The 10708-nt window shown below is 48.6% G+C and overlaps 1 protein-coding gene across 1 annotated transcript; it reads right to left on the reverse strand.

Annotated features, from left to right (window-relative positions):
- Window positions 1–4729: 4729 nt before the first annotated feature.
- Window positions 4730–8526, reverse strand: Smim34a (small integral membrane protein 34A). The gene is made up of 2 exons (XM_021209049.2): window positions 8216–8526; window positions 4730–5892 (listed from the first exon to the last, which is right to left on the reverse strand). The coding sequence occupies exons 1-2, from the start codon at window positions 8220–8222 to the stop codon at window positions 5495–5497; spliced, it is 405 nt and encodes a 134-aa protein (XP_021064708.1). The 5' UTR covers window positions 8223–8526; the 3' UTR covers window positions 4730–5494.
- Between the last annotated feature and the right edge of the window lie 2182 nt (window positions 8527–10708).

A 10708-nucleotide genomic window follows, 5' to 3' on the forward strand; every position in this document is an offset into this window, starting at 1 on the left:
ACATGTTCTGGGGTTACAGACGCGCACATGTTCTGGGGTTACAGACGCACACATGTTCTGGGGTTACAGACACGCACATATTCTGGGGTTACAGATACGCACATGTTCTGGGGTTACAGACGCGCACCATACTGAGTAGCGTTTCTGTTTGATGCGTGGAGAGAATGGCAGTTTGCTTCACCTTCTCTTTTCCTTTTTACTTTAATTTCCTTTGTATTTTTCCCCTTTAATCAAAGCTAAAGGAAGTCCACAGATGTGCCTAAGTGGATCTTCCAAATGGCAGTGTAGCCAAAATGATTTGCCTGGTTCTTTGCTTCTCTGTCAAATAAATGGGAATCTTCTCCCTTTACCCTGGCCTTCCAGAGTTTTCTTGGGACTCAGGCAAATCCAGGCTATTGCCATAGCCAAGTTCACACTTAGTGTGTGGTTACCAGACATCCTCTCCAGAGGCCACGGATAGCAGCTTCCATTTTGTGTCTTGTGACCATCTTCTCTGGAGACATTTCTTTAGCAGCCTAAAATAGTTTTCAGATCACATTTGATATAGATACCAACACTAGGGCCAGAGTGCTCCGAAGCCATGGTGGTCCCATAGTCCCCAAAGTGCTCAGAAGCCGTGGTGGTCCCATAGTCCCCAGAGTGCTTGGGAGTGGGAATGACACCATAGTTCCCTCTCCTGCCTGGAGGGACCTGACCTGCTGAGGCTGCAACGAGAGCGACCTTGCAGTGATGCCAGTGTCGACGGTGCCTCCTGTTCCTCTTGTGAGAGGTCATGGACATGAGAAACTCATCTAGAAGTGCAGGAAAATCCGCATACTGCATTTTTGTTTGAACAGTGTGCACATTTGATTATATTTCCACACAGCAAACACTGACGATGCTTCCCTGGAGGAAGAGGGTGGGGAAACTCCCGGAATGCACTCCCCTCTCTGCTGTTATTTAGTCTTGGCAAATGCGCACATTTATATTCAAAATGCAATTTAAACAGCAAAGCAAATAACTAGCACAAAACAATATCTAAATAATACAAAAAACAAATTGATAAACTAAATTGGTTTTTTTTTTCCCCATGTCAGTAACAAAATCTCACAGACCAAAACAGCGTAGCTGGGAAAAACAAAAAACAAACGAACAAAACCAAGATAGACTAAGGGACAGACGAGGGGTTAACCCAGAAGTAAACCCACACTACACAACCATCTGATGCTCAACAAGGTGCCTAAAACACATGGGCCAAAGGACAGCCCCTCATCAAACTGTGCTGTGAGACTGGATGCCCACATGCAGGACAAGGTGGTCCCTGACTCTTGCCCTGTATAAAAGTTAATCTCTCTCTCTCTCTCTCTCTCTCTCTCTCTCTCTCTCTCTCTCTCTCTTTGTGTGTGTGTGTGCACGCGTGCATGCGCACGCGTGTGCTGATGCTTAGACTTACGATCCTCATTAAGACCTGAAAGTTTAAAATGAATACTTCAAGATTCGGATTCAGGAAAGGACTTTCTGAAAATGACCAGTAGCTCAGGAAATTATTGCAAGAACTGCCAAATGAGATTGCATGGATTTAAAAGCTGCTTCTGTGTGACAAACCCAAGAGCGGGAGCAAATCTGTGCTGGGGTTAATACTAGAATACATTGAAGACCGGAGAAATGAAACAGCCAAGGATCATCAGAGCAATAACGTGAGGTGTCATTAAATAACTGTGCCCTGCTAGACTCTGGGACCACGAAGCTGATGGGTCTATGGAGTCCCCAGGGTCCAGGAGAGAATTGGGCTAAAGAGATACACAACATGGTGACTGCAGGTCAGCAAGAGTGACCAGAGGCAGGACTGACCAGCCAGTGAGAATGAGGCTCTATCGTGATGTCACAGCTCAGCATTTGCCCAGAGTGAAGTCATTAGGCCTCCCTGTGTTTGTTTATACCGTCCACACGCATCCTGGTTGCCAAGTTCATGAATGTACTTGTGGCATAAGCGTACTCCCTGGTGGTTTGGGTCTTCTCAGAGCTAGAAGCAGATAGGAAATGCTTCAATGTGGCTTGGCTGCCCTTAAACTCACAGAGATCCTCCTGCCTCCTCTACCCAACCCCCTCCTCCAGTGCTGGGATTAAAGTCCTGAGCTACCACTGCCTGGGTAAAGGATTTCTTTATAAAGAATGCTGTCTGTAGAAAAACAAGCATGGAGTCTTCTCTTGCTTGAGAAGAAAACAGACAGGGCCCTTGGCCTCTCCCTGTGTTTGCTTTGTAAATGGGGTGATGGTGTTTGTTTCAATAACACTGGGCACAGGGCTTGATTGATAGGTGGCAGGTAAAGGGGCCAGAGCCACTCCCAGCACTAACCTGCTCCAAACATTGTTTCCCGTCACTAGCAGCTGGGCCTTTACTTTACATGATCATATGCCACAAAGTCACTTCTCATTGGAAGCACATTTAGAGAGACTGAAGAGAACCAGCAGACAGGCAGGCAGGCAGGTAGACAGACAGACAGACAGACAGACAGACAGGCACACACACACTCAGGGGTGGAGAGGGCAGGGCTATCCGCTGAGTTAAAAGTTGGCTTTGTCCTAAGAATGTCTCTCTCCCTTCTTGCCCTGGCTAGCAGAGGAGAAAGCCACACCCTCCAGGGATAGGATAATGCCACCAGGAAGCCACACCCTCCAGGGATAGGATAATGCCACCAGAAAGCCGTGCTTCCTGGTCTCTGCCTCAGTCCCCTCTTGAGTTCCTACCCTGGCTTTCCTCGGTGGTGGGCTCTGAGCTGTCAGCGCAAGCCCTAATAGACCCCCTCCTCCCCAAGTCGTGTTGGTCACAGGGTTTATCATAGCAACAGAAAGCAAACCAGGCAGAACTGAGGTAACAGACACATCACAGCGCTTCCGAATCCAATAGACTTGGCCCTAAAACATTTGATGCCAGCCCGGTCTACAGAGTGAGTTCCAGGACAGCCAGGGCTATACAGAGAAACCCGGTCTCGAAAAACCAAAAAAACAAACAAACTTTTGATGGCTATGTGACAGTATACAAGTCTCTTAGCTTCTCTGGACCTCAGCTTCTGTGAACTTCCTCTGTGGAGGCTGTGAAAGGGTGGTCAAGGATGGCATGTGTAAACGTACCAGCACTGTGTAAGATCCCTCCCTCTGTAATGGTTCAATGATTGCCCATGCAGACTTCATGGCCCCTGCTCCTTTGTCAACCAACCCTGCATTGGGCTCAAGTGTTCAGTTCCACCCAGAGGCATCCCTGCCAACTCCTGCTCTGTGCTTAGACCAAACAGCGCATTCCATCACGGTGCTGCTGGGTCCAAGGTGTGTCTGTGCTGTGGTTTTGTGAGAAGTATCCTCACAGACTCACGTTTTGTATGTTTCGGTCCCCGGATGGTGGCACATTTTGGACATGGTACAAAGTTAGGAGGATGGGTTTAATTGGAGGAAGTGATCCCTAGATGTGTGCTTTGAAGGTTTTGCCTGGTTCCCAGGCCCTCTCCCCCAATCTTTCTGCATCCTGCCTGCCAGGAGGGGAAGAGAAGGCATCTCCTTGACGACTACGTTCTGATGAGGAGACCCTGACATGTCCATCCCTAAATAGACATTGGCAACCATGTGTGTGGAAGGCAGGTGATGATAGGGTTTTACACCCTGGGTCAGACAGCCCAGCATCCTCCTGGAAAGTGACAATTTCAGAGTTAACATTCTCCAGAGAACTCTAGGGTTTGTGTGCACATGGAACAGCAGGCTCAACAGCCCGCATTGCCGGCCGCTTCCACTGTGTTAAATCAGGAGCAGCCACTTATAACGTGAATGTAGACTTTGGACGGCATGTCAATTTTCTCAATCCTGTTGTAATTTGTTACAGACCATCTCATTTGTACTTTCCTGACGGAGTTTGTAGCCCGTAGAACATTCTCTGTGCATCCCACACTGATGTTCCCCCTGCCGGGCTTGAAGAGTCTGACTGACCAGGTTGTCCATATGCTGGGGACTCCCTAGAACCAAGAGCGGCTATGGTCTCATGTGATCCACTCTGACTTCTCATTCTGTAGGTACTAAATGCTGAGTCCCTGAGAAGCCTTACATCATAGTCCTAACTTCTGGCCAGGATTACCTGCCTCTGCCTCCCAACTGCTCCTCTGAGATCCTGTGTGTGTGTGTGTGTGTGTGTGTGTGTGTGTGTGTGTACATACACTACAGATATATACACATGTACATATATATGTATGTATATATACATATAGAGACACACATAGCTGTGTAGATATAAATTGAATTATATGTGTGTGTGTGCATGTGTGTGTGCTTGTATGTGTACACAGGAAAGTAGAGAAAAGCTTTGGGAGAGGATGTGAAGGTCTAAAGAGAAAGGGACAAGAGAATGTCACACTGTGTGTGACATGAAGGCAGAAGGCGACACTGGGGGAAAAGGGAAGGGCTAGCAAGAGAAGAGCAGGAGCCGAGGCAGTATTCACAAAAACATAGTATAATGGCGTGTGGAAATACAGTAGTTAGTCTGAAGTCCAACTAAAACTCAATTTAAAAAGCAAAGGGTGACTTGCCAAATTCTGATAAGCACAAGCCATGAACACCGTGGCTGCTATCGCCGGCCGCCACCCTACAAGAAGCATTACTGTGCCCCTCAGCCTCCACACCGTCACCACTGCCACACACCTCCATTTCAAAGTGCACTCACAGGCACAATCTCACTGGAGCGAGTCCACGTGGCAGGACTGGCTGGCCGCGCTCTTCCCGGGCAACCTAGAAACCCATCTATGTTCAGAGAAGTGCAGTAATAATTTCCCAGACATCACAGCAGGGCTGAACATGCCCAGACCAGAGTCTGGGACACCTGAATCCAAAATGAATGCTTTCTTTTTTCAGTGCACCAGACTCTCCCAGAAAAAAATGAAGAATGTTTAGCTTCTTCTATGAACAACTTGGGTCCTAAATTCAATGGACAAAGTCACTTCTGGGGACAGACAATCTCAGCTCCCACATAAGCCAGGTGACTGGCTGATGCTCAAAAATGTATGAAATCCCTAGAAGTCGATGCTATTCCTGAGCATCCCACCCCAAGTTCAGCCTTCATCCCAGGACAGGAAGCCACCCCTTTGCCCCAGGACTGGAGTATCCTGAATCCATCTGAGAACCCTGGTCCCTCCAACCTGTGGATCCAACCGTCTCCTCTGGTCACACCAGAAACACGTGGCAACAGCAGCTGGTGACCGTTGCTACTCCTTCATCTGAAGACAAGAACTAGTAACTGTTGACACCCCATTGTCAATGGAGACGGCAGCTGGTGACTGTCTGCTGACACCCTGTCGTCACCTGAAGACAAGCTGCTGTGGTTTGTTCATGCTGTTAGCCTGAAGTGTCCATAGCCAGAGAGGCTTACCCTGCCCTAATCCAGGACTGCGTTCCTTTCTCAGGATCACAGGCAGGCCCCAATCTGTCCCACCTGCAAACCTCCTGCTGCCTCCTGGTACTGGTCTGGCAGCCTTGACCTTCAGGGGACCACCTGGGCTCCCACATGGAGCCTGCCGTCTTCACACTTTGACTCCAGGCCGAGCTGCTGAGGCTGAAGGGCAGCTGCGTTGCTGATGATCAGTGACGGACAATGGGCCACCTTGCTCCGAAACCCTTTCCTTTTGAGCTCAGAGGTTAAATTTGAGTAGTAAACGTCCTCCAAGGACCTCTCGCTTTTCCTGAGAATGTTGCTGGCCAATCGGAAGATGAAGATCAGCCCGTAGATGCCGATGATGGTGAGGATGTACCAGGCGGCGCTGGTTGCATCTGACAACCTCAGGGTCCTGGCGGAGCTGGTGTTGTTCTTCCCCTCCACGGGGTCGCGCAGGGAGCTGGGCTGGGTCTGGTTGAAGGCTTCTTGGGGTATCCACTTGATTGCTAGGAAACAGAAAGGCCCAAATGAGACAAAGTGCCTGGGCTAAGAATGTAGACACAGAACCAAACCGTCGAGAGCTGAGTGCGCGGGACTGCTTATGGAAGCTTTCAGTGTCTGATAGGCAAGAAGCCACCAACACACACACCACCTTCTTTTCAAAAAGTAGCAGTTTAAAATACCAAGTTTTTGAATGGTTGATATAACATCAGATATAATCACATTTAAAATTGTCTGGATGTGTTTGCATGCCAGAAAACCAAAGTGCAGGCGGCCAGAGAGAGCCCGGCAGATAAGAACCACCCGTAACTCCAGCTCCTGGGACCCATGGCCTCTTCTGGTCTTCACGGCACCATCATACTGTGCACAAAGATGCAAGCATCAACACTTAATTAAAACATGTAATTAAAAGCTTTTTTTTTTTAAAAAAAAAAAATCAAACTACAAATGATTTCTTACCAGCGTTCTGTCCTACAAGAAAGACCAAAAAAAAAAAAAAAAATCTAAAATCTCAGAGGAAAAATACGCAATGGGATCACAGGAAAAGGGCTTCACTGTAAAGGAGGGTGTCAGCATGAGGCAGTGTGAGTCCAAACCAAGTGGACATTTTCCCGTCTACCGGTTTGCTAACTTATGGAGTTTCAGAATTCACCGTGTGTTGGGTAACGGGATCCTGTTATCGCTTGCGGGGCAAGTGTAAATCTGTTCTACCAATATGGAGGGCTCCTTAGCAGGCTCTACTGGCATTCATGGTGACCTTACCTTTGGTCCTGACACTTGTCCTGAGCAACCTGTCCTACAGGCTCTCCAGACATGTCTGCAATACAAAATCAGGCCCCGGATCTGTGGGTCCCACCTCCCAGAGCTTCAGCCAGCCATAGAAAGGAAAACACAGCCTATCGTGAGCACCCAGGGACCCTTCTCCTGTCGCTCTTCCTAAACAGGACAATGCGACAACCGCATACACAGCATTTACAATAGGTTTCACTGCGAGTAATGTAAAGATAATTGAAACACACAGGAGAACGTGCACGGGGCATTTCCAAATTATATGCTCTTTTACATAAATGACTTAAGCTAAAGCCATCAAGTGTAAAAGCCCATGGGTGCTTTGGATTCGCCTGTAGTTTATGAGAATATATATTTAACCAGCTTCCCTTTCCTATAGCAAGTACCCAAGGTAAATGAATCTATAAAGAGCTAAGGCCATTTGGTCTCAGAGTTTCAGAGGTCTCACCCCATGGTCGCTTGGCCCCACTGCTTCTGCGTCTGTGGCAGAGCGGCAAACCATGGAGAGAGTGTGTACTGGAGGGAGCTGCTCTCCTTGGTGGGCAAGAGATAGAAGTGGCTGCTGGACACCCAGAGTCCCCTCTAAGGTCATTCCTCCAATGACCTAATGTCCTTCTGCTAGCTTCCCCTGGCCCCCAACAGCACTGATAACCACTCATCCAAGCATGGCAATATGAGGGAAGTGGGAGAGTCCACAGGAAATGGGCACTGTGGCCTCCGAGAAGGGACCTGGGGGCAGGGGCTGGACTCTCCGCAGCACGCCCATTTGTTCACTTGCTGTTAGGCAACACATGCTATTTTTAAAAATTAATTTTTAAAAAGGGAAGAGTACAAATTGTCTTTTCTGATCTCCTTGGAGAGATGGTCTAGGGTAAAGACACTGTGTGCCCTTGTCTGGCGAGCAGATTAAGATCTCAGCTGCTGTTTAACTCAAAACTGTTCTGTGCTGAGGGAGCCAGGGAAGGCATGTCCCGGTGACATTGCTGGTTTCACCTCAGCCTGCTGGGTCCAGCATGCGGGCTCTCCAGAGGTTCACCACTGAACATTCGCCAGTGGCTCTCACTTTTCCTAAAGCGCGGCATCGGAGTCTCGTTCCTTGGCAACGTAAGTGATTAACCTTACTCACTTTGGACAAAGGACTGCTTACATGTGAATCTCCAAGTCATGAGTGTCAAAGCTCAGGACCCGTGAGATTAGAGTCACATGACTTAAGCTCTCAGAAGCGTTTCTGCACCCTGCATCACCGCCAGTGGAGTGGACTGAGTCACTGGAGGGACAGGGAGAACTCACACAATTACTATTATTTTTTAAATCAACCCCATAAGAATACGGTAAAATTTAAATAGTGCCAGAGAACTTATTTGAACTTACAATAGATGCATAAACTCACAGAGCTTTCTAGAAATTGCTCGAATGCTGTTATATATTCAAGAACTCAATAAACTACACCCAACTAAGGACCACATACATTCAATTGCTTTAAAACCAGCCTGATCCCAATACGAAAAAAGCTAACTAGCCACCTGTCTCACTACTCACATTCCATGTCGGGTCTTGACCTTGACTCTCCGGAGGCAAATTCAAGATGCTGCTGGAGAGGAGAAGGGAGAGAGAGGAGGGGAAAAGAGAGGGAGAGAGGAGAGGGGAGAGGGGAAGGGGAAGAGGAGAGAGGGGAGGGTGACAGGGCTCCTTCCTGCAGGTCACAGCCCCAGTGTGCCCAGACAACACCAACTGCTAACCTGAAACATCAAACAGTACAGAACTTAGCGCTGCGAGGGGGAGACACCTCTCTCTTCAGCTGACCGGAAGAGACAGCACTGCCCAACTGTGGCCTGTTATAAAGGTCCAAATTGAAGGAGTTTCTTTGAGGGGAAAAAAAAAAAATCAGACTTAGGAAGTCTCTAGCTCTCCTCAGGGCACCGGGAAGCCTGTGGTGCCAGGTGCTCTCTCTCAAGCTGGCTGGCCAGCTCCAAGACTGGATGGCTCCTGTTCTGCACCTGGTGAGGGTGTGGCCAGTGCCCAAGTGTCACAGGAACAGGGAACTCAATGGCCAAGAGTCACCAGCTTCCTCACCAATCACTGGATGAAGACGCACAGCAGGGAGGGACAGCCCAGGCCAGTGTGGAGAGTCTCCTGGGAGCACCTGGTGGGTGCACTGGCCAGGGTTCTCAGGAGAAGCAAAGCTGACAGAGTGGATAGAAGTAGTAAAAGATTTTAGAACCCAGAAAAGGTAGTAATCCGTCTGAGAGCTGATTTCCTGGGGGGAGGGGGTATCACATGTGCAGAGGATGAACTTCCCTAATAAGTAGAGAAGGAACAAATACAAATGTAATAACTGAAGGATTCAAGAGTTACGTAGAAAAGCTGAGCACACACAAAGCTAAGAAAACTCCAAGAAGAAAATCAATGAAACAAAATCACTACGAGTGGTTTATGGATTGTAAGACCACACAGCGGAAAGGGCCTCGAAACAGGCAGACAGACCGATGGGACTGGATAGTCTGGAAGCAGGCTAAAGGTGTCTGAGAGAGCAGATCTCACACTGGTGGAGAAAAGAATTCCCAGACGTGAATGGGGCACAGGGGCAATGTCTGCGAAAGGAAAATCTCACTAGGCAAGGCTGGTTCCCCATGGAAAGAGAGCTGGTAGATCCAACAAGGCTTAGAGATAACAGCCACAAGGGAGCAAGAGCAAACACAAAAATCTCTGTGTGTGTGTGTGTGTGTGTGTGTGTTTGTGTGTGTGTGCACACGCGAGTGTGCACGGGCATGCCACAACTTTGTAGGTTGACATGGGAAGAACTCCCTCAGTTGTTGCCCACCTTAGATTTTTAAGAGATCTGTCTGCCTGTCTGTCTGTCTTGGGGTTTTATTGCTATGAAGAGACACCATAACAACTCTTACGTAGGCAAACATTTAATTGGGCTGGCTTATAGTTCAGAAGTTTCGTCCATCATCATGATGGTGGGAGGGCATGGTGAATGCGGGCAGACCTGGTGCTGGAGAGGAGCTGAGAGTTCTACATCCACATCAGCAGGCAGCAGGAAGAGACTGAAACACACTTTCTCCCACAAGGCCACACCTTCCCCAACAAGGCCACACCCCCTAATAATGCTCTCTATGGGCCTATGGAGGCCATTTTAATTCAATCCACCGCACTATCTGTGTACGTGTCTATGTGGTTGGATGGCAACATGCCTGATCAAGCACAGAGCCCACAAGAGGGCATCTGGTGTACCCCACTGCTCCCACCTATTCCTCCGAAGCAGGGGACCCATTGCCCCCAGGGCATCTAATGTACCCCACTCCCCCAACCTATTCCCACATATTCCACAGAGGCAGGGCCTCTTCCTGAGCCCTGAGCTTGCTTCTCAGCAAGACTGTAAAGCAGCTACCCCAACAATTCTCCTGCCTCTGTCCTTCCCAGCGCTGGGCTCCTGGGTGTCCCTAAGGGAATGCCTTGTGAGCTGGCAACAAAAGCCAGTTCTCACAACCTCAGAACAAGTGCTTTTACCTGCCCAGCCAGCCAGCTCTCCAGCCCCTTTGCCTCATGTTTTAAGATCAGGTCTCTCATAGAACCTGGAGCTTGCTGCTTTGGCTAGACTGACTGGCCTGCCGGCCACAGGGGATGGCCTTTCACTGCGATCACAGGCACGCAGCCAACGTGGTGCAGGCTTGTTTGTGGGCACTGGGGTTCCCTCTGCAGTTACAGCAAGGGCTTTACATTGAGTCATCTTTCCATCCCCACAGAGATTCCTTTTTATTATTGCAGATCTAGTGACCTTTTCAAACATGGTACGAAAGTTAAGGGAGGTGATCCAGAGAGAGGGAGGGACACACATACACACACACCAGAAAGAGACAAAGATACACAGAGACATACGTAAAGCATACACACACAAGAGACTCACACACACACACAAAGACACAGAGAGAGAGGGAGAGAAAGAGAAAGAGAGGGGGATCAATTCCACAAGATCTAAAAGTTTCTTCATGGAAAATATTATCCAGAGTGAAGAATGATAAATAATAA

This window comes from Mus pahari, chromosome 12, assembly GCF_900095145.1.
Source record: "Mus pahari chromosome 12, PAHARI_EIJ_v1.1, whole genome shotgun sequence".
Lineage (NCBI taxonomy): Eukaryota > Metazoa > Chordata > Mammalia > Rodentia > Muridae > Mus > Mus pahari.